This window comes from Gambusia affinis, linkage group LG03, assembly GCF_019740435.1.
Source record: "Gambusia affinis linkage group LG03, SWU_Gaff_1.0, whole genome shotgun sequence".
NCBI classification, from domain to species: domain Eukaryota; kingdom Metazoa; phylum Chordata; class Actinopteri; order Cyprinodontiformes; family Poeciliidae; genus Gambusia; species Gambusia affinis.
The window spans coordinates 24738976-24763047 of record NC_057870.1 but is presented as its reverse complement, the minus strand read 5'-3'; the positions used below and the strand labels follow the sequence as shown (position 1 = coordinate 24763047).

The 24072-nt window shown below is 38.6% G+C and overlaps 1 protein-coding gene across 1 annotated transcript in view; it reads left to right on the top strand.

Moving 5' to 3' along the window:
• Positions 1-22767, top strand: part of wscd2 (WSC domain containing 2) — a 50550-nt gene extending 27783 nt beyond the window's left edge. The window contains exons 2-9 of the mRNA XM_044111442.1: positions 47-1000; positions 5000-5114; positions 8767-8951; positions 11518-11639; positions 11724-11898; positions 15560-15724; positions 15812-16012; positions 21110-22767. Of these exons, the coding sequence (XP_043967377.1) occupies positions 610-1000; positions 5000-5114; positions 8767-8951; positions 11518-11639; positions 11724-11898; positions 15560-15724; positions 15812-16012; positions 21110-21462 (1707 nt within the window). The 5' untranslated portion in view covers positions 47-609 and the 3' untranslated portion in view covers positions 21463-22767. The remainder of the gene's footprint in view (positions 1-46; positions 1001-4999; positions 5115-8766; positions 8952-11517; positions 11640-11723; positions 11899-15559; positions 15725-15811; positions 16013-21109) is intronic.
• The last annotated feature ends 1305 nt before the right edge of the window (positions 22768-24072 follow it).

Sequence of the window (24072 nt, the reverse complement as noted above, 5' to 3'; positions counted from 1 at the left end):
TTCTTCAAAACTCTCGTCTTATGTCTCTCTATTCTCGTTTCTCCAGGTGCGCATGTTCATCTTTACTGCAGACCGTGAGTCATACCCTCTTCTGTCCGAAGCGTCTTGGTAAATAGCTGGCCTCACAAAGCCCAGGATCTCGGCTCAGCTGGTAAATAAAGCCCTCTTCTCTCCACGCAGCGTGGGAGAAAGTGCCGCTGCTGTGGCATCTCAGTGAGGCTGATAGCTGGAGTGAAAGCAGCGTTGAGAGATCATTTTTCAGTGCAAGCCACTCACCTTTCATTGCCATGGCCCTGTAAGCCGGCTGTGAGGGCCAGGCTGCTGGTGGGAACGGACTTGGACTCTCACGTGGAAGCATTCTGCAGAGAGGCGCGGTGCACCCATGCAGAGCATCTCCCTCATGAGGCTGGCGGCTCATACATGAGCGAGGAGTCATGTGATTGCTTGGATGACCTTCCTATGAGATTAAGACACTTTGACAGACTTTTTTCCCCCCTGAATGCCCAGTGGGTCTGTACGGAGGGAGTGGAGTGAGAGCTGGTATTGATTCCTCTGCTTTATGAGTTTTCCTCACTGTGAGAGTGTATCTGAGAGGCAGAGGGAGCCAGCATGGCCAAGCCTCTCCTGAGGATACAGCGATACTTCTGCAGAAAACCCGTCCGCTTCTTCTCCCTCATCCTGCTTTACCTGACTGCAGGGAGCCTTGTCTTCCTGCACTCCGGCTTCGTCGGGGACAGTGGTCCCGGTGCCCGTGGGGGCCGCGACTCTGTCGTGGCTTCAGAGGCGGGTGGCCGGGCTTCGTCATCAGACACTCGGGGGCTTGGTATCATGAGCAGGGTGTTCAAGGAGACACGCAGATCCGGTCGGAGGTTTGGACCTCGTTGGATGAGGAAGAGCGGACAGGGGGGCTACAAAATGGCAGGAAGAGGGGGAGACTACACCAGCAGCTGGAATCGAGCTCTTAAAGGACGCAATGCCAAAGATGTAGAAGATGGAAGAGGTGAGGAAAAAAACCTGCCTGTTACAATGTCTCATTACTGATTCAGTTATATAATGCCAGGGTACAATGAATTCCCTTATACGGAGAGTACAAAGTTTAAAACAGGTGCAAAAACATCTGCAGTGTTCCAAAGTTAGACTTTAGTGTGCAAAGAAAACAAGAACAATACCCGATGGGAGAGTCATAAGGATGTAGAGCAAAACCTACTCATAATAATGGGTGAATTGGCAAGCGCACATGCAGATAGTGTCCCACTTCATCTTATTGCAAAACCGGATGCTGCAAAAATCTTTGCAGCATCCATACAGCTTGAAATTGAAAACAGTATTTGGTCTTCTGAAAGACCTGTGAAGAGTGAGTTAACTGTTAAGTTCTCTGTCTTATTTCTTTTTTTATGGGTAAATCTTGCAAGGATCCCAGTTTCTGTCCTTAGCAGTAGCTTTGCTTTGGCACATATTCAGCCAAACAAGACTACAACAGCATCTAAATGGGGACATGCATGCAAGAATTGCAATTTGATCTGGGATTATTGGAGGCTGCTATGCAGCCTGTTTACATGTAAACCCCTAGTTCACATGGGATGTGATGTGTGACAACAGAGGTTTCTGCTTTGAGGACATGTTTCCCCTTCAGATCTGGCACCTTTAAGCTTGTATGGAAAAATGTTTGAAGTAAAAATAGCTCTTCATATGGAATCCTCAGATTTGTCTTCTTAGCATTCTTACCCAAAAACAACAATCAAGGTAAGGGTTCACATTGACAACAGTTGTGCACTCAGTCAAGTTTAGGGTTTTGAAGTCTATGCTGTTTTTTATTTCTTTAAATAATTTGAAAAGCATATACTTTATTACTACTTATATGCCAGAGTTCTGTGGCTGTGCAAAACAGTGGGTAATGCCTTTCTGCCCCTCTGTTGCTGCTGTGCACTGCCAGTCAGGTGGCCGAAAGAAGGTTATGATATTTCATCCTTGCTTAAAAGGAAGATAAATTAAGCAGCTTTACAAATATTTAAAATCCAATAACTAAATAACCAGCTGGGATTAAGTTGTTACGCTCTAAATATTTTGACAGAAAAACTTTGACATTTTTACGTAACATTTTGATACTGTAAGAATTTCATCCATGTCTATTTGGAGAATTGTGAATAAACGATTAAAATCTCCACAAATAATTTAAAACTCCTCAGCAAGACGGGTCATGCCTAATTTATTATCAGTAAATGTTGAGAGTGTGCAGGAAGGGAAAATTTTGATTTAAAAAAAAAGCACATTTTTATTATTTAATGATTTGAAATTGCTTTAGTTTAAATGGTCCTTATCATGAATCAAAACAAAATTCAATAATTTTAGAAAGAAGATTCTAAAACAGATTCTTAAATGAAGGACACAGGCTAAAAACTAAAAAAGAAATGATTAACCATGTGGTTTATTTACGACTGGACAGACAGGCAGATGACTTCTCTGATATTTGGCATTTATTTGAAACACAAAATCAAGTTTTACTGCTGTAGATCAAGTAGAAGTAATACATATATTTGATCTATTAATGCATTAATGCATCTAATCCTCTCAGTCCTCCAGTGACTGAATTTAGAGTGTCAACAAATGAGCTATCACTCCCATTAAATTCAATCTATAAACAAACCAACCAAGCTACACGCTCTTTTGCATATGCAATGATGCACAGCTGGAATAATCTTGTAATTCTTCCATTTTCTGTAGGATTCAGAAATTCTACTCTGTCAAATAACCTGCAGCCATTAAAAAAAAAAAAAAAAAGACAGCATGAAACTTTTTCAAAGTTATTTGTTCCATTACATCCAGCAGAAAACTTACACAGCCTTTCAGAAAAAAACCCCCCAAAATATCATAGTCTACCACCTGCCTAAGCTGAGGGGTAGCTGAGCAAAACACAGACATTGCTCTGCTCTGCAGCATTCTGCAGCTCATTCTGGAGGATCCCAAAGGATTCCCAGGCCAGAAGAAACATGTAATCCCTCCAAAATGTTTTGGGTCTGCCTGAGGGTCTCTTTGCAGATATGCTCAGGAAAAAACACCCAGAATGCACCTTGTTTAAATACCCGAACTGCCTCAACTGACTTTGATGCAAAAGACAGCATCTCTACTTTTATCTGCCTAAACTTATTGTCCTGTCTCTTGAGTTGTGTTTCTTTAGTGAAGAAAGGCGTTTGACTTGTATCTTTTGGCCATGATTGATATTTCTTGACTGTAGGTGAGGCTAATGACTTAGCCTTATAACATTGTATTTTTGCTCTTGTTCTAAAGAGAAAGAAACTTGAAGTAATTAAAACCATGAAACAAAACATGGTTTCTGAGCCAACTCTGATTGACTTGGAAAAAGAATAGGGAAAAAAAATGCCCTAGTCAAACTCCAGACTTAAATCTAAGTCTAATCATAACTTAGGTCAAAATTTATTCACATAAATACAAATCCTGGGATATAACAAGCTTATAATTTGGTTTGGATAGCTTTTTTCCCCTTAATAAATGAAACTCTGACTTGAAAAACAAATTTTGTATTTACTTTGGTCTTCTTCGTCTGACATTCAAATAAGTTTAACTGCCTCAAACAATATAACAAAAACAAAGCAAAAACAGAAGAAATCTCTTTGGAAGACGACCTTTTCGCAGCACTGGAAGTGTCTTCTTTCTGCACTAGCGTTGAAGAGTCAGGCTGCCGATTTTGAACTCCTGGGAAAGCCTCAAACATCTGGGAGTGTGAGGGAGGTCAAGCCAGAAAAGAAAGCAAATACTTTATTCATCTAGAAACCCTCTGAGTCACAGTAACTTGCCCTGCTGTGTCACACAGAGTAGAATATCAAAGAAGAATATTTTTCTAACTGCAACAGATCCGAGCAATATCTCTCCCAGCTCAAGGACGAGAAAACCAACATGTTTATGGTGTATACTGCAGCTTAGGGTTATCTGATGCAATGAAGCTCTCAGTCGCACTCGCCCCTCCCTCACTTCCTTGTTTCTCTAATGCTCCGTTTGGTTCAGCAGCTGAATGTGATGATAGAGTAATTAATAGCTTCAAAGCTTTTGTTGTCCCTCTTGCATCCAGCAGCTCTCATCACACTTTGCAGCCTGAAAGCACTCGTACGATACACCAGAAGTTATGTTCCTCTCTTTACTCCAAAACCCCGTCTTTCTCTCAGGGTGTGAGCTACAGATTTTAGGAAATAATGTGATTCATGATGCAGCCTTCAGCAGATTTTTGTGCTGCATGCTGCAAAAGAGCAGAATGCTACATATGTCCCATGTGAAGTTAGAGGCGAATCCTAGAGAATCGATATACTTAAAACACAAACATATCTCAGCAGGGTGCAATCAGGTGCGTCTGAAGTATCATCCCTTTGTGCTCATGTTGTTCCGAGTCCAAACATGCAAAGCATTTAATCAGCACTTCGTCACAGATAATTTTTCAGCTCTACAATAGTAGCGTAGGAGGATTACAGCCTGCAGCAGCTCACCACAGGCTGCTTAAATGCCATAACAATTAAACTAATGCAGGGCTTTTCCCTCATCTGGACATTATCAGGCTCAGAGAGGTATGGCACAGATGGTCAACTGCTTCCTTTGCTTTCGTCTGCTGACCAGATAAATTGGAGAAGATTGTTTTTATTAAAGGCAAGAAGCTGCGTAAGGGTCAGCGTTTCACTCTGCAGAGGTTCGCTGGAGCCCAGCCCCCATTCACACATCTGAGGAATGCAGCCAAATGACTGCCGCTGCAGCTACAGGCCACTAGAAGGAGATGTGTGTCATAAATAAATGAAGTGACTGCCCCAGTTTGTGTGTCTTTATACTGTGAAACCTTAGAAAGAAAACATACTGTTGGTTTGATATTTCTTACTTCTGATGCTTTTGTAAAACATTTTCATGTCCTTTTCCCGTATCTAAAGTGCATCTGTCCTAGAATGATGTATGAATGCTAAATCTGTCGTTTTCTTACTGGCATTTATATTTGATTCTTTTCCAGCAAAGTACATTGGCTGCTACGTTGATGACACTCAGAAAAGAGCCCTGAGAGGAGTGTCTTTTTTCGACTACAAAAAAATGACTGTATTTCGTTGCCAGGACAACTGTGCTGAAAGGTACGACTCAGGCAAACAACACAACCCTCATCTTTTACTGGTTTTTATCTTTTTCTAATGCTGAAATTACAACAAGATAAGAGACACTAAGTAGAGCACTTTATTAATTATACTGCATCAGCGGTGGTAAAATAACAAAAGGCCTAATGCTGAGTTAATGTCACCATTGACAGTGACATTAGTGAATGAGGAGCTGACAATATAGATCTAAAAGGTCTTGATAGTGCAGTCCTAATATACACTTAAGAAATTAAATGCATTTTTTTTCCATCTAAAGTTTCACTGTGATGAAAATCCCACATCAAAATTTTTTTACAAATAAAGCAACCTTTAAAAAAGTTGCTGAAATGATCTTAAATGGCCCAATCTCAATTTCAATTCTGAAAATGAGATTTTTTTGCCAGATGGTTTTCTATTAAACATCCCACAGAAAATTTCCCACCGAAGTCTGTTGAAAATCAAACAAATGCATGAATATTGAGTTAGAATATTAAGAAAAAGTTAATTCAATTCCAAAAGTGCAGCTAAAGAATGAGATAGATTCAGATTTGCAGTAAATGTTCAACTAAATTGTAGGGTTTTAAAGCTGCAAGCATTTAAAGAGTTGAAATATAAAACTGTTTAATATATGTGCAAAAATGTAATTTTTATCTTTTGAATTTGAATTACCTAAATGAATTTACTAACTGATGTGTTAACTTAAGATGCAAACGCATTAGCAGAAATAGCATAGCTACTTTTAGAATAATATAGAAATGTACTTTTATTTCTTTAAACTAATTGAATAATCAGCAGCATGCACTTTGATGCCGTTTTATGGATTTATTAAAGACACTTGATGAATAAATGAGGATAATTTTGTAATTCATTAATTTCCGGTTTCTGACGATTTTCTGTCATTTAATTTCTAAGACCTCAAACAAAACCAAAAAGTCTGTATCAACCAGGAAAGCCCGATCGGCCCAGTTCTCAAAGATTTCTCTTCTTCTTTTGTTTTAGAAAAAATCTGTGCTTGCATTTCTATCTCACCACTCATTTTTTTCCGTCTCTGCTACCACACCATCTTCCTCTCACTTCTTCTTCTCCTCCCCTGTGGAACACCGGGGACAGCTCTATCAAATGGATTAAATTACACCCATCACTGACTCACAGAGCTGAAAGCAGGAGCGAAGAAAGATGCTTGTTTTCGGCTCCCCTCTTTCTCAGTTTGCGTCTCTTGCCGCCTGTCTGTCTCCCAGGGCAGCAGGTTAATAAAAACAGACAAACAAATGAGGTGCGGCACATAGCAGCACACAGAGGTTTGAGTATGACTGACAGCTCAGGGGATTCATCCTGTGTCTGAGCTATGTTAAACGTCTAATTGCATCTGAGAGGCCTTTTGGGAGTCAAATCCTTCATAAAGGAAGGAGACAGGTGACCTTGTGTGATTCAGTTTCTGTGTAAGCCACACACCTATAATTGGCTTTGTCCTAGAGGCCTGCAGAGGATGTAGCACAGCTCATTTTCCATCACCAGAAGGAGATCTCTGACTACACTGTAAAATGTAATAAGTTCACTTTACTTAAAAAAAGTTAGGAATCCGATTGCCTCAAAATCTCCAAGTAAAGTAGCTAATTCATTTTAAGGTGTTATTGCTAAAAATAACTATGTTTAGACCACTCAGATAAAGGCAGTAAACTTGAGTGCCATTAACTCAAAATCATTAATTGGGTTAACTATAAAATATTCATTCAGACAACTCATGCAATGGCAGTAAACTTGAGTGCCGTTAACTCAAAATCATTAGTAAAGTTGACTATAAAATGTCAATTATGACTACTACAAATTGTGAGTTATGTCAATTAAGCAGTACTCATAAAAATAAGTTATGCTTACGTTTTGCACATTACTTGCAAAATATCAGGAAACCAATTGCCTTGATATGTTCAAGTAAGATGAACCAAAAGTGTTAAGTTATTGGAACGAAGAGCCAACAGACAACAGATTGAATGGAAAAAAATGTTTAATAATTAAACAAGTTTACCTTAAATACAAGGTTCTCAAGTGTGGTTACATACACACTAACCTGGAAACAAAGTTTTCCATAGACTTTTTTAGGAAAAAAATGACATGACTTTTTTTCTAGGGTAGCCTTCAATCTAATATTGAATCCTTCAAATGGCCCTCAGTCTTTAAAACTTTGAGAATCCCTGCTTAAATGTCTTTGTTGACTGGTGTGAAACAAAAACTCAATTCTCAATACTAGAGCCTAACATTTATCAAAACATTGATAAAGTAAATAATGAAGTAGTGAAGTGAAGTAATGTTTCTCCTCATTAACATAAAACCATTTAGTAGTCTGCAAGTGCAGTGATGCTCTCTCCAACAAAAAAAGAATCAAACAAGAAATAAAAATCACTTTTCCAATAAGGGTAAAGGTATCAACGTTGATCCATAATGTCACATCACATTCACTCATTGCATCAGAAGATTTTTGAGTGATTGTATTTTTGGTTTTAGGGATTTATGTCCAAGTGAGAGAAGCACCCTTTGGATGAAGTCAAAGGTGTACTTCAGTTGTTGAGGGTACTCCAAATTCAGAGTATAAATAAGTCCAAAGAGCAAACACATGGCATGTGGAAGATTCCCAAGATCATTCATGACAAGACTTCCTTCCAAAATGATGGCAGTACTTGAAGACTGGAGGTGCAGTGAGTCAGTGGAGGCCTGCCTGTCCTCAGGAATGATGGTCAGGATCCCAATGGGGGTGTGAGACACGTCTGGGTCTTCGCAGTCCTAACAACAATAGAAGCAACACCACAATTACATATCAACGTAACACTTCTTCATCACGGCTGCTTCTCCTACAGTTGACAGCTGTCCCACCTATGGCAGTCTACTCATCATAAGCCTTCTATAACAGTACAGCGGCTTTTTTAACACGTCAACATCTTTATCTTATCCCTTTTCCTTTTTTTGTTTTGCGCCCCGGACAGCTTTTTTGCTCTGCCGCTCCATCTTGTTGCCACTAAATAAACATGATATTTTCGACTAACGTTAGTCCCAGGCATCGCTAAATCATTACACATAAAGTTAACCTCAAAACCTGGACTTACGGATGAATTATACGGCCGAGATAACAAATATAGGTTTGCTAAAAAACAGTGGGACTTACCGTGACCAAACTTAGCTGCAGCAACCGCCGTATTGTTGACAGTTTGGCGCTTCTTTCAAACACGTCGTCACTCGTCAGTGTCCAATGCGCATGTGCGTTCAACGAGAGCTGCCGAATGATGCCAAGTTTTCTGCTGGTTATGCAGATGCGTTTTGCTCACTCATAACTTCAAGTTCGGGTTACTTGCTGCTGATGAGTTTGATTACTTGCCTCAGTAGAAAGTTGTCTTTGCTAAGTTTAAGTTAGTATAGTCAACAGAGTAAGCTGGAATGAGTTAAGGTCACTTTTCTTTTTGAGTAAGTTATACTATTACATTTTACAGTGTATAATGTATTTCCATTTTTTGCCTCTGCATCCTGGGTGCACTCTGTGTTTGTTTTTATCGATTACAGCTCACTCTGTGGTTCCAAGGGATGAAATATATTGGCCCAGGAAGGATTAAGAAACATGATGAAGGCCCAGAGCAAACACTTGAACCTCTGTTTTTCTTCCTTCCAGAGGGTACATGTATGCAGGATTGGAGTTTGGCGCAGAGTGCTTCTGCGGGCACAAGATCCAGGCGCCCAACGCTTCAGAGAGCGAATGCAATATGGAGTGTAAGGGAGAGAGGAGCAACACGTGTGGAGGAGCCAACAGACTGTCCATCTATAGGCTGGAGCTGAGCCAGGAGTCGGCCCGCCGCTGTGAGTCTTTGCCTCTCACAGGGAAGCCAAGTGATGGCCTGTGTTGTAGGTCATGATAGTTATTTTCCTTTTTTATATCTAAAATTGCCTCTCACCCAGTGACAGCTGGAGATAGGCTCCAGCCGCCGTGGCCCTGCCAGGATATGTGGATATAGATGGATGCTTGAAATTGACATAAAAATTGTGAGGGTTAACAAAACTAATGCTAACAAAACATAATGCTGCCCCTTCGAAGGAAGGGGCAGCATTATGTAAAATTTACTTCTTTGAGCTAACATCAAAAACATATCTAGAGGGTTGCTTTGATTTTTTTTCATGCTTGTTTGACAAATCATTTAATCTTCCACGTCAGCCGTTCAGGGTGCAGAAAACGAGTGGCGTGATCAGGCGCTGCCTTCTCGATGAAGCTCCTCCCTGGATTTGCAGCCTCCAGGCCAATCTTCCCCCTCACATGGCAGCCATCCGCCCAGGGACTCATGGTGCTCACTGGCGTTGAGAAAGATGATTTGGAGAGAACATTTAGTATGATTGTTGGACGTTACCAGACTTTTTGTGTTAGCAGAGGGTGCATCGTAAGTGAAAACTGCTGTAAAGAAAAGCATTTTCTTACTTGATAAGCTTTATTCTCATTCACAACACCTGCAGTTGCTTTCATGGTTTGGTTGGAAACTCTCTGCTTGAGGTTTCCATTAGAGTTATGACATAAACTATATTGTCTAGGCATCTCTCAGAGCTGTTTCTTCCCCTAAATCAAAGATTGTAGTTGTTTTATAATCCTGGGGCAAAAAGAGTTTCTAAGGGTGAGACAGTTTTTTTTTTGTCACTGAGGAAAAATTTATTCTCTCTACCTGTTTACTTCTTTGGGTTTGATTTGTGTAATAAAGGTGCAGATTATATCCTTGATCACTGTCACAAATAAGGAGAACCACTTCCTTTCAACACATTTAAGATAAGATTATGTTTTGTTTTTGTCAAGAACAAATTTTCTGATTACAACAGAAAATTTCCAGGTGATGCGACTAGAGACCCTATATCATCGTTATCAACATATGTGATTAAATTACTGTTTTGGTATTGATAACTCAAATGTCTGTTCATGTTGCTTCTGTTAAGTTATGGTTTTAAGGGCTTTAAATATTGTGCTATTTTTATTCTGCTTTTTTGGAAATGCACAAACAAACCTGTATTATCTGTCATAGACAGAGAAGATGCCATACAGATACATATGGCATCCACGTCTACTTTGGAGGTGGAAATATTTGTTTTATTTTTGGGTTATTGCCACAGTTGGGAGCTGGCCACTGTTGTTTCCCTCTTCCCCAGGAGAACTGCTCTAGCTATGAAGCCAGCCGTGCTCTGCATGTTAAACACTTGCTGCTTGCCGCTGAAAGGCTGCAATGTAGCAGGAAAATTACTGACTATTTGGAGAGAAAGATGCATTACCTTAACCTGCTGTCAAAGTTTAAATTAGGTCATAAAACGTCATTTGAATAAGGTGCCTAAAACTGGAATTTGTTTCATTCTTAATTGGTTAAGATTTTTTCTTTGAAGTCTAAAAATGTCCCCTGCCTCAAGCCGAGGTTAACGTTGCACATCCTCTTTTCTCTTTTCTTTTTCTTTTCATTGTCTTGCAAATAACCCTATGGTTTCACATTTATCAAATCGAACAGTTCATCTTAAATCTAACGCATCTCTTGTTGTTGTTCTCTCCTTGATTATTTTCATTTCTGCTTTTCGACTCCTGTGTTTTCCTTCCAACAAAGTGCTGTGCAAGCTTTTCATGATCGTGTTTTCACCTCTCGCCGGCATCTGCATCATGTGAGGCTTGTTCCAGGCATAAATGAGGAAACAAAATAAATGTCCTCTTGTGGCTGTTTGGGTTTTTAGCCACATGCAAGCTATGGCCTTCATATTTTTCGAACATTTTCAGCATGCATTGTTATATATAACACGCTGAAATTAAAAGCAGAGCAAATAAAATTAGTTTTAGATAAAGAAAAGTTGAAAAGAATTTATCAGACATAGTGATGTGATAGTATTTGCTGCTCTTGCTTCAACAGTAAACATAATCCGAACGGTAATCACAACTATGACGAAAAGAATGACTACTCATTTTAAAAGAACATTTTAGTTAGAAAGATGAAGCTTTCATCTTGAACTCAGCTTTTCATTCCGGAAAATAATTTCTGGAATTATTTCAAGCCTGAAACTCTGTGTGGCACACCGTTGTCTTACTCAAAGAGCAAAACATGATCTCAAAAGGATGTAAAAGACTCTTCACTGTTTTAATGATACATGGTCCATCCATCAGCTCCGAGGGAAGGTCTGCAGTTAAAGGTCATCATCACACAGCAGGGTTGTACGCACTGCTAGTGTTTTTGCCTACTGCCTGGTCAGGGCCTTGTGGATTGGCGGAGCGTCCCAGTGGGATCTCATCATCAAGGGTCAATGGCTGGGAGCGATTTTAGGGAGGCTGTGCTCAGTAACCAGAAAACTGGACTCACCACTGTGTGTTTTGTCCTGTGGTAGTGAGTAACACCCTGGTTTGTTTTTGTCTCCTTTTTAGATGGCAGTGCCATTTTCAAGGGCTGTTTTCACCGGCCAGACAATGTCACAGCAGCTCTTCCCTTCAGCGCTGTCATCCAAAACATGTCTGTCGACAAGTGTGTGGACATGTGCACAGAGAGGGTGAGTGGGCGCCGCTTATGTGTGTGCGCTTGTGCGCGGTACGGGCCTGTCCTCACTGTCATAATGCTGTTTGTTATACCTCAGGAGAAATCGCTGGCAGCTCTGGCTGGAGAGCAATGTTACTGCGGCTTCCCGACTCCTCTCTTCTCCCTTCATGAGCTGGAGGACGAGGAGATGTGTCTCTACCGGTGCCCCGGAGAGGAGTTTGAGAGCTGTGGAAATGACAAGTTCTTTGTTGTGTACCAGACACAGGTTCAAGGTAGAGTTTGGTGTCTCTTGACTGCAGTCACTAGCAGTTTGTAGTGCAAAGATAAGAACAGAGGACTGACAGGGAAGAGGAGGTGTTCACCACATCCTTTGTGGACTTTCAACTTCTGGTATTTTTGTCAAGCTTTTAACACATGAGGTTAGACTAACACAGTGCACGCAGCTTTACACAATATCTTATTTTAATTGAGTAGAACATTTTCTGACAAATTCAAGTTTCAAAAATATTATCATATGGTACATTTTATCATGCTACAAGAAAATTTAGACACAGTTTTGATTTCCTTTTGCAAATAAGTGTGTCATGGCTTTGTATTCACTTCTCCTTTATTTTGACACACCTAAAAAAAATTCATTGCAATCAAACACCTGCAGAATCTCACAGTGCACTGCTAGCTATCATCTGACAATAGAGTACAGCACTACGACAAACGTACCAAGACGTGACCTCTACTTAAAAATAAAATAAAATGCTGAGCAAAGAGATTTTTAATCACAGTAACAGTCATTCTATTGGAGCTGCAGAAACTTGTGGCTCATGTGAGTTAAAAAAAATTGCCTTTCTGGAAGACAGGCAAGAAGAGAGTTGTTTTTAAAAGAAGGTCATAGGAAATCCCATGTAGGGGTCACAGCAAACATGTGGAAGAAGGTGTTTGATCAAAAGAGACCAAAATTAAAGATGCAAAATACTCTGTGGTGGAAAACTACCTCTGCACGTTTTCATAAATACTCCTTCCCCCACTGTGCAACATGGTGGCAGGGTCATTCTGTGGTTTGCCTTTGAAGGTACAGAAAAACCTGTCAGTGTTGACATGATTGTAGATGAAATATTGCATAGTGTACTCTTTGAAAAACCTGTTAGAGGCAGCAAAGGACTTGAGACTGAAGTGGAGGTTTTCCTTCCTTTAAGACAGCAGTCTTAAACATAAAGCCAGAGCTGCAATTAGAAGGTTTAGATCAAACGTGTGTGTATTCAAGGTTCAAACTTAGATCCATTGAAGAATTCTTAGCAAGACTAAAGCAAAAGCTTTTTTAAGTGTTTTTGTCTTTAGATGTGCAAACCTTGTAGACACACCTGAAAGATATGGAGCTGTAATTCGGTAAAATGTCTTTCTGCAAAGTACTGATTCTTCTTTTATTTTTAAACATTTTGAAAACTACATATTATTTTTCTTCCACTTTACAACAAGGCTCTGTTTGTACATTGCAAAAAAATCACACTTATTACTTTTGAATGCTTTTGCAAAACACCACATATATTTGTGTAAAATAAAGCCATTTTTCTAACTCAGGTCAGTGTTAATTAAGAGGCCTCCCTTGAGCTGGCTTTCTGGAATCTTTTCTTTTCTTTCTGCCTGTTGTCACGTGTATTAACATCCACACACACTCACACACACACACACTATGACACTGATAAATGGCACTACGTGGAAAAAATTGTGTTCTCAATTGGCTTTTTCTTCTGAAACATTCAATTTTGACTTTGAGCATACTTCACAATGAGACAAAAGAAAATATGACAATGAAAATAGAAATGTTTTGTAGTTGCTAGAAAACTAATAAAAGTTAACTGGGAGAATTTATGTCTTATAAGTCAGTTTAGTTGGGTAAGTCGATTTGAATCAAGGCCTTTGCAGCAAAGATCTCAAAACGGATCAGTTTTAAATACTAATGCAGGAACAGACAGAAAAAAAATACAAATGATCATTTATGAAATCCAGTGTTGCAGAATTTTCCCTGCTTACGGCATCAGATTTCTGACCTCTGACTTTGTGCCGTGCTGGAGGATGAATATTCATTGACTCATTGCTTTGTTATTATTTGTTGGTATGTTACTAAGTTTACATTTTATTCCTCGTTGCTTCTATCTGTAAATCCACTTATTTAAAAAATCGTTTTGTGGCATGCAAGTTCAAGAATCATAAAATAAAAGAAACATTAAAATGCAAAATAAAAACAAATAAATTGGCAAGAACGAAAACAAACAAAGGAAAATAAGATCTGACCCTTATGGGAAAGCTGCATCAAACCTGTCTTCAGTCCTAATTTAAAGGCAGCAAAAGTTTCTCTAGTTTTCTTCTAGAGCCGAGGTGCATTGAGTTTATTTAATCTCTGACCTTGCATTTTTGGGACCAAAACAAAAAACTTCTATAAATTTTTTATTAAGATGGAAGAAATTTGTATGAGACATGTACTCACTGACACTGCAGCCTATGAGTGCCACAGAAAAATAAAGATGAATTTATGTTTGCATAGAATAATAATCTGTTAAAACTCTGTAATCTATGATCTATAACTGTTGATTAAAGGGTGCCCAAGAATTCAGCCCTGAAGAACCTCACACAATCTTTATTTGATCAGATAAATCCAAATTAACCACCTTACCAGATTATGTCACCAGTTTCTGTATCAGCCAGTATTTTGAGGGTGAATTGTATCAAACGCAGCCCTGAAACTTTATGAAACAAATTAAATGCATGAAAAGTATTGTTCAAACAAGTGTCATTTAAAACTTTTACTAATGCAGACACAATGCAATGGTCTGACTAACAACCTGACCAGACTGGATTTGTTGATACCCGGCCTTTTCAAAGATCTTTGCTGAAAATGTTAGCAAAGTGTTAAGATTTGATAGTACTGACGTATCAGATTACGATTCCTTAACCCTTCTGCGGTCTCAAGAGACGGGGTCATTTAGACTGTACAAGTTTTTTACTCTGTGCCGTCCGGCACTGATCCCATGAGCACTTTTACAAGTTTTCTTTTTGGTCCGGGAACTGACAGTCTGACGGGACAACTCCCCTGCTTCCCTGCCGTCTGACTGTGGCATTTTCTGCGCTCCTCCTGAGCGTCACGCTAAGACCACAGGAGGGTTAAAAGAGGGCCTACCACAAATTATCAAATTAAAAGAGAAGAATTTCAGTCCATTCACCATTCAGGAAGAAATGTATTCTTAATATGAACTCTGAGTTAAGGCAATCATAACATCAGAAATAAAACCCAATATTTATATCATTAAAATTAATTACGAAATAATTAAATAATCTGTGTCCTGCTTAATTGCTCCAATTTTCCTGAGTGGACCAGATTTGTGTGCTTCTGTAAAAAAAATACAATTCTTCCTATTTTTTTGTAAAAAGTGATAGAAGGATAGAGAAGCATTTTGTAAACAAGTTCCTTATATTTCCTTGCCCAGCAGTGTTTGTCTGTGGGTTGTCTGTGTTGTTGAGGCAGTGTTTTCTTAGGACAGCAGACAGCTGTGGCTTAGATAAGCAGAAATGCTGTTCAGTAAGCAAAGCAGAATATCAAATGTGAAGACGGAAGGAAAAAAAAGCTGAAGTTAGATGTGAAGTCTGAAGAAGCTGAACTCCTACTTTATCCCCTGCTCCAAATCCAACATTTATTGTAACTCAAGTGTGATCACACAGAAACATCACTTAGCACTATTAGGGAGAATAACACCCACACACAAATGAAAAATATCACCACTTTGACCTTTTCTAACCATGAGTGGTTGTTGTTTTATTGTGTTAATGAGCAATAATTGACGATTAGAAACTATCTTAGCTCGCATCTCTTAATAAATCTAGATAATGCATCAGTGTTTTTATACAATAGATGATTAATTCGTCTTGTTTACTCTGTTCTCTCAGATAATCGCTGCATGGACCGACACTTCCTTTCTGCTCGCACTAAGCACCTGGTGGCGCTCGCCAGTTTCCCAGGAGCCGGCAACACCTGGGCTCGCCACCTCATAGAGCTCGCCACCGGCTTCTATACGGGCAGCTACTACTTTGACGGTTCCCTTTATAACAAAGGTTACAACTCAGCATGTGATAATATAAGTTAAAGCAATACCTTTGGGTGTTTCATACATTTTGTTTTTGGATTTCTTTGTTTCACAGGTTTTAAAGGGGAGCGCGACCACTGGCGGAGCGGGAGGACGATCTGCATTAAGACGCATGAGAGCGGCAAGAAGGAGATTGAAGCCTTTGATTCGAGCATCCTCATGATCCGAAACCCCTACAAAGCCTTGATGGCAGAATTTAACCGTAAATATGGCGGGCATATTGGGTTTGCCTCGCAGGCCCACTGGAGGGGAAAAGGTAAGCTACCGAAAACTGAGGTTAATATTAATAATTTAGAGAGTCTATGAATAGATACAAGATAAACTGCGGGTGTGAGCTTTGTGTTTTGTTTTGTTTTTCATGAAGATGGTAGAATAGCAACGAGGTTAAATAGCGAATCATGGTGACGCAGGATGGTGAAGAAATTAGGGAAATGTGGGTCAAATCCAAGCCAAAGGGGGGTTTTTTTATCTAAGATTGTTGCTAAAACATGCACATGATTTAAACCTTTTAGAGAAATGAAACAACCAACCAGCAAGCCACAGCTTTTGTCACTGTTTTGTCATCAATTCACCACCATTCATGTTTTGTAGACTCTTGGAGTTCTTTTTAATTTGAATGCCCACTACATCTGATTCTTGAAAAACAGCATGAAGCTTAAAAGGTTTTAGATACCCTTAAATATGAGACATGTGACAGTAACATTTACTGAGCTCTTGCTGTATCAGCTCGTCTGTGTTCCCATTATGCCAATAACATAACTGGAACTGAAAATAACTCAGGTTTCTTAGTCTGATCAAATATCAATTTACAGGAAACTCCTAACTAGTGACCATGAGAAAATGTCTCTATGTGAACTCGTTTTACTGATTTGAACTGGTCAGATTAGTTGCTCGATGTTCACTGGAACTTTTCTGGGGAATCATTTGAGTTCACTTGTCAGCATAATCCTTATGCCCACTCACCAAAAATACCTGACTCATCCCCAAAAAACTTGCTGATTTTTGACAAAGTAGACATGTAATTCTGTAACTTTCCACAATTTATCTGCTCCATGCAATTAAAAAGATCTTGTGCTACTCGAATCTCTTGTGTTGAAGCAAGACACATTGAATCCATGCAGTTTAGCACCCTTGGTTTACCTTTTTCTGCAAGATAGCACTAAAGGCTACCTCAGCTCAATAAAATACAATAGCTGTATTGAAGCTGTCACTTTCAGTGTGAAAGAAATTCCCACTATAATGAACTCATCACTTCATTTTTTAAGAATGGCCCAGTCAAAGCCCACACCAAGTCCAAATGAAAATCTGTGACCAATTTTTGGGGTAAGGGAAGAAAGAAAAAAGGCAGTAAATAATAAATAATAAAAGAAACAATAATGTATCATTGGGCTTCTGCTTCATATTGAGCACTGCTTTGTGTTGGTCTGTCACATCCAGTCACATTTAAAACATTGAAGCTATAACTTCACAAATGGAGTTTGAATATTTTTGGAAGACTCTGGAAAGTTATATTTATACATCACAAGCAAAAAGAACTCCACAGAAAACCCTCTCTGCCTGGTATGTGAACACTTTGTCTTATTCTATGAGTCTCTGTGCATTTTGCAACTGCAAAATAACGCATCAGTACAGTCAAGTCAAGTCGACGCTCTGAGCCCCCGTCTCATTTATCATGCCACAATTTTACAAATTAAATTTATCCCGATTTGCTTTGATATCTCTCATATTTCCTATATTGTGGGTGATGATCTTCTCTCCAGATTCACCCTTCCTGCTGCTTCTCAGTAACCATGACAGCTGGTTTTGTCTCACTTGTGTGCCGTCTCTCTTTGTACATTTGGCCTGCCATTCCCAATGAGTCTTTCCTCCTTTTGTTGTTGTGCAAATCATGCAGTGACATCAGTACACAGAAAGTTTTTCTTTTGACAGCTGCCAGTTCAAATAGAGAGAATGACTCCAGTCAGAGTGTCAGCATGAGACTGTGTACAGAGCCGTGTATGATTTGATACATTCGTCTGAGGCCCACAGTGAGGCGGGTTCAGATGAAGTTACTGACATTGATTCACTTCATCTTGGCCTCATAAAGTCAACTCATGAGCATGGAGCAGTTTAATTTGAAAGCCATGTCTCACAAATCACACTGACTTATTTCCCTTGTTTGGTGTTTACTTCTCTTGTGTAAATAGTCTAATTTCAACAACCTTGTACTTACACCAACACACAACATCCTGCAAAGACATCGGTATCCTTTCACCTTTTTGCACTGTGATTTGATACACAGTGAAAAAACATACATTGTATACAAGGCTTTATACTTTTTGAGTGTCAAATAAAAGCCTGAAGGTATAATGCATGTCCGTTCCCTCAACCCTGCTGCCCCCAAATAAAGCAGAATGAAACATTGGCTCTATATTTCAAACACTGTGAAGTGGAAAGTCGGGAGGCAGCATCATGTTTTGATTCTGCTGGTAAAGTCTTACAGCTACTATTGCAGGCAGTGTTGGTTCCAAAAATATTGATCCAGGAGCGCTGGCGAAATTTCTACATATAATTTTTCTTCCACTTGACAACTCTGCGTACTTTGTGATGGTCCGTCATATAAAATCTCAATAAAACACATTGATGTTTTTAGAGGTAATGTGACAAACTGTAAAGGTTTTCAAGGGGTTGGATGTTTTGCAAGGCACTAAGACAGGATATTCACAGAAAAAGTTAAATTTATTTTGGTCCCCTTGTATTTTCAGCTCTGGTTTCTCTTGAAAAAGGAAAACAGAACCAGCATGGTCCTGCGGTTCCTAAGTTCCTCATATTCACACTTTAAGTGGCTTTGTGTTTTCAGACATATGCAATGCTCAGATGGAGGCTCAGAGTTTGTCCAGTTTCTGTTTTTTTGACCAAACCTTCTCATTGCAATCAGATGGAATAAGAATATTTTGTCTTGTTATTCCAGGAAAAACTCTTCTGATGTTTCATGTGGTGGTGGTTCAGGAGTGGTTTAACACAGGAATCACATTCATTTCTTTTCCACATTATATTAAAAGAAGTATAGAAGGCCGTGATTTGAGGATGTTGAAGAATTCCTCCTTGAGACCGAGGTTAGGGAGAGGAGACGTTCAGCTCACAACGAAGAAAACAATGACCTCATAAATTATCTTGATGTATCAGGATGCAGTAGCTCTCTTCAGTTTCTCTTTTCTTAGTGTTTTCATCCTTTTATATTACAAGTAGACACAACTTAAAAGATTCATCTCTCCATTAAAGAAAGGTTTATGAAAGCCTGCAAGGTGTAGCTCAACATAATCCAGAAACAATTTGGAGAAAAAAAAAAAAAGTAGAAAAAGAGTGCTTGTTATTTCTGAATAAAAATTCTGTTTGTTATTCAGACTCCATACTCGAACCAGAACAACTCCATCTCACCCTCTTGTCTTCTTCATTTTTAAACATTTTTATTTCTGTAGTAATTCTTCCCCTTTTTTGGAGCTGAGCTTCCTCTTCAGCCATCTGACCGGAAATTCATGAGGCTCAAAGAGCTCAAGGATGTCATCAAGGACTGGAAATGAGGACATATAATTTTTAGAAAAAAATCTAATTTTGTTTATTATTGAAAATCTAACAGAGTAGAGAAAGACAAACAAAAATCTACTAAAAAAGCTGAAAAAATTTGCTGATTACCCCAACATTTTCCTGGGGTTCATTTTATTTCTTAGTTTCATCTCAATTTTTTATTTTTTTTTTAAATTGCAGTCATTTTCTAGGTTTTAAATTAATGTTTGGTCATCCTTTATACACTTTGACAAAAAATTTAGCCCTTATACTGCATTATTAAAGTTGCCCCAGTCATTGGTTTTTGGGACATCTCTGCAAACTCAGCAGGCTTTAAACTTTAATGTCAGCCTCTCAGCAGCAGTTCACTCTGATGCAGCACACAGCTCCTGCCAGCTTCTGCTTTATGGGCAGCTGTATTACTGTTGTGTAAAAGTTGCAGACGGGGGTTTTGGTTCAGCTGCAGTCTGACTGATAACTAAAATGCCTACTTGACACTTCAGGAACTACTTAGCACACCCTGCCCAAAAATTGCCCCAGACCTGAGAGTTTAAACCACACCGTTATCTTGCTCTAATCTCCTCATTTCCCCTTTTACTCACACACTCTTCCGCTCATCTAGGTTAAGTAAAGGCTACAATCTGATAAAGCAACTGTGGAAAAACAAAAACTGTGAAATAGTGCAAAGAGAAGAATATTTTTAAATTATCACTTCCCGGCTATATTTACAACTGCACCTCAATAAATCATGAGATGACTAAATAATTTACTTATTTTAGTAATTCAGTTAAAAATTTAAAAACTCTATTAGACATATCAATTATTAACTTTTTTCATTTTGATAAACATTTTATTCATAGCTAATGAAAATCCAGGATTATTTTACAAAGCTAAAACCTCACATCAGACTAAAAACTAAAATATTTTTAATACAAAAAGTGGGGTTATTGAAAAGTTCATCCATATATTCTCTAAGATAACCCTTTAAGTTGTGGCTACTTGTAGTAAGAAGCACTTTTTGCAAGAATTACTACATTCATATAGTGTGATGCAAAGCCACTTCTGTTAAAAAAAGCCCAGATTGCTGCACATCTCAGTTCATCTGTATAGTTTGCTCTGCAGTTTCTCATCTTCTGCTTGACAATCGTTCAAACATTTAATGTAGGGTTTAGGTCAGACTACCTTGGTGGTCATTCAAGCACAGTGACAACCTGCTCACATGGTAATCAGGTTTTGATATGCTTGGCAGTGAGAGAAAGTGACTAGAGGTCCTTGAAAATGAAATCAGCATCTCTACAAAACCCGGGTGAATGGTTGAGTTAACCATGGACTTCAGAAAACAGCAACACCAGAAGATGACATGGATCCCCAAATCATGAGTGACTCTGGAAACTTTACTTTGGACCATGAAGTAAATTGGATTCTCTTACTCTCAACTCTTCCTTTACACTCTGGGACCCTGATTTCCAAATGAAACTTGAAATTTACTTTCAACTAAATAGAGGACTTTGAATCATTGAGCAACAATCCAGACAGTCTACCTGACTTTCCTTCCCATAAACTAAACATATTTTGTAGGTCACTTCCCTATTATGGTTCATAATACTTCTACAAAGACGTAATTATTGGTGTAATTAAATCTAAAATTTTTCTGAGAAACTGAAGTTTAGGTTTCAGCTTTACGCTACAGTCATCAAATCATAAATCATATTTATAATACACTGAATGGTTTGTCACGGGAATGTTTCAGTTTAATGTTATTTTACATTTCATGGACGTTCACAGCCTGTTTACTCACTTTGTCTTGCAGAGTGGCCTGAGTTTGTGAAGAACTACGCCCCTTGGTGGGCTTCTCACACCTTGGACTGGCTGACGTACGGGAAGAACGTCCATGTGGTTCATTTTGAGGAGCTGAAGAGGGACCTTTTCTCCCACCTCAAGGCGATGGTCCAGTTTCTGGGCTTGAAAGTCTCAGAGGACCGGCTGCTCTGCGTCGAGGGCCAGAAGGACGGAAACTTCAAGCGATCGGGACTGCGGAAACTCGAGTACGACCCGTATACTGCAGATATGCGTGTGAACATTGACGAGCTGATCAGGACCGTAGACGCTGCTCTGAAGAAAAGGAACATGTCTGGAGTTCCTGCAGAATATATGCCAAGATGATAAATGTGAATCGTTTTTAGTTTCTTTTCCCTCCTATTAAGTGGACGTCTCTATTAACAGACTCTGAAACATGTTTTGTTTTTTTTTCTTGGATCGCAAGGCTTAAATAGATTTTTTTCAAGACATTTTGTGGATTAGGTGGAGATGACACATCTGCTTCTATATTTATTGTTTCTGATCCCCTGTTTTTGATTTCCAGTTGATTTTTTTTTTGCAAGAGTTGTTAATTCAAACCTATTTCTTTTTTTCTGGGGAATATTTGTGTTTTCCTGTATGGAAGCCACTTTGTTCCCTGTTCTATGCACATGTGCTCTGTAGGCATGTGCACATGCCTTAATACTAAGAAGCTGCACTGTGTGACCACAGTGCAGCTTCTCTTCCCAGCTGTTTCCCGATGCTGATGTGTTTCCAGCAGCATTTAGCACAAGTTATGAAAAACAGTATTGCAAGGTGTATTAAAAAGCCTCATTTGTACAAATCAAGTATTAAAAGATAATCAATATTTTTGGTTGCTCTTACACTAAAAACTCAGAAATCTAGTCTGTTAATCTGAGAAAAATATTGTTTAGAGAATGATGACAACATGTCATCTCTGTTTCACCTTGAACTATTCAAGAACATTTTATTTGCTTTTAAAGTAGATCTGGGGTTTCTTTTCATTGATTACATGTCCTCTATATTTATTTATTTCTGGTGTACGCTGCACAAGCTGAAAACATTGATTTTTGATTTTTTTTTTCTGAACACTGGATGCAAGAAAGGAAATCCAAATAGCACTACAGTACACTGTGCAACACCTGCCCCAAAGATCACCTAAGTTATTACAGTCACCCTTTAGGTTGGAGATCATCCTTACATGTAAAAGTAGGGTTTTTATTTTGTTTTTTAAGGAAAGCTCTTAAAGCTGATTTTCATGTTATTACATTTTTTAAAAACAAATCTAGAAAATTAGTTCTCAGCTAGACATCAATAAATTATTTGCCATATGTATACAAATAAATATTAACAAGAATCAAATGAAGAACACTGGCTACTGACTAATAGTCAAAAGACTTTACCTGACTTCCATTTTCAGTATATGACTATATTTTTATAGTACAGGATGATGACACTTCAGAAATATTTGTATTACTATGAACAAATGGGAGAAGCTGTTTCTCTTTTCATGCTTTAAATTGTTTTTGGGTTTGGCTTTCATTGACAAGCTGGCACTTTCAGAGCAGTTGTCATGTCTGAATGTATTTTCTATTAACTGAATGTAAGATAAGAACACAGAATAAAGGAGTAAATTAAATAAACAGTGAAGATGTGCTGGAGGGTTTTTTTTCTCCCAGATTTTCTAAAGAAAGTTTTTTTCTAAATGGCATTTACACTTATCGGCAAAATATGAAGGGCGGTTTGTTACATTTTGTGCTTCAGATGGTCAGCACCCAAGTCACCTAAAAGAAAATGGATGGAAAGAGGTTGCTGGTCACTTTGTCATATTCTAACAAAGCACAACTTCACACTAACACTTAGTAGACCGCAGACAAATTTAATCCTAGTTCACAAACTGAACATGAACTGGAGAAATTAGCAGCTAAAATTTGGATGTTAATTAAACTAGTAACAGTAAAAATCATTTTTATGTTAATATAAACACCCTGAAAACTTTTGTTATGAACTTTCATGCTTACAGTCGCTTCATTTTAATCACAGGGAAACACAGACTGGGTTTTCTGAAGAGTGGATTCATCACAATTTTAGATTAATTTTGGACAAGTATGACCCTGAATAAAAAAGTGTCACTAAATACTCTGCTGTGTTTTTCAGACTGATTTGACTCAAAGTAACCAAATGTGAGACAAGAGAAGCAGAATAAAACTCACAAACTGCACAACTAAGAGGAACTGAAGAAACTTTTGTTCCTGTTGTTCAGGATAAACATTTACAGACGGTCATTCTGCAATACTGGCGGTCACACTGTGTAAGAGTAATATCCTCTACTTAACTCCTTTTAAAAGTAGCCCAGGGTGTTCAAACAGCAGAAACAGATATTTTTGGTGCATTAAATTTGTCCAAATGCATGAATTGAACTTGGTTTATTTAATGTAATGTATTGCAGTGGTACTGTGGTTTATCTTTTACCACAATGCCACTTTTTCCCATGACAGTGAGGTTTGTTGGCTTGTTGGCATTCACAAAGACACGTCCCACTTCCTTTATCACCTTTTCCCATCATCTTGTATTTGCGTCCTGTTGTTGGGTGCTGTTCTTATCGTCACAGTTCAGATGTGATAAACTAAACAATCCAATCAGCACACAGAGAAAAGTTGTTTCTTTGCCAAATGGCTGGAGTTTATCTCACCAAATTCTAATATTTACTGCAATGTGCTGCACAAAATGAAATCAGAGAGGCTTTCATGGATGACAATTGTTTCTGCTATTTGCAAATAGCAAACATTTTCTGGATGTGATGCTTGACAGGATGTTTGAAAGCAAAAACACGTGTATTTAGCTGTATTTGAGAGAAAGCAAAATAGTTCAGGACATCTTTGTTCCAGGTTTCTACAACTTTGAGCTTCGATCAGGAGTGACCTGAAGAAGCTCTCCCATCAGTGTACCATCTGA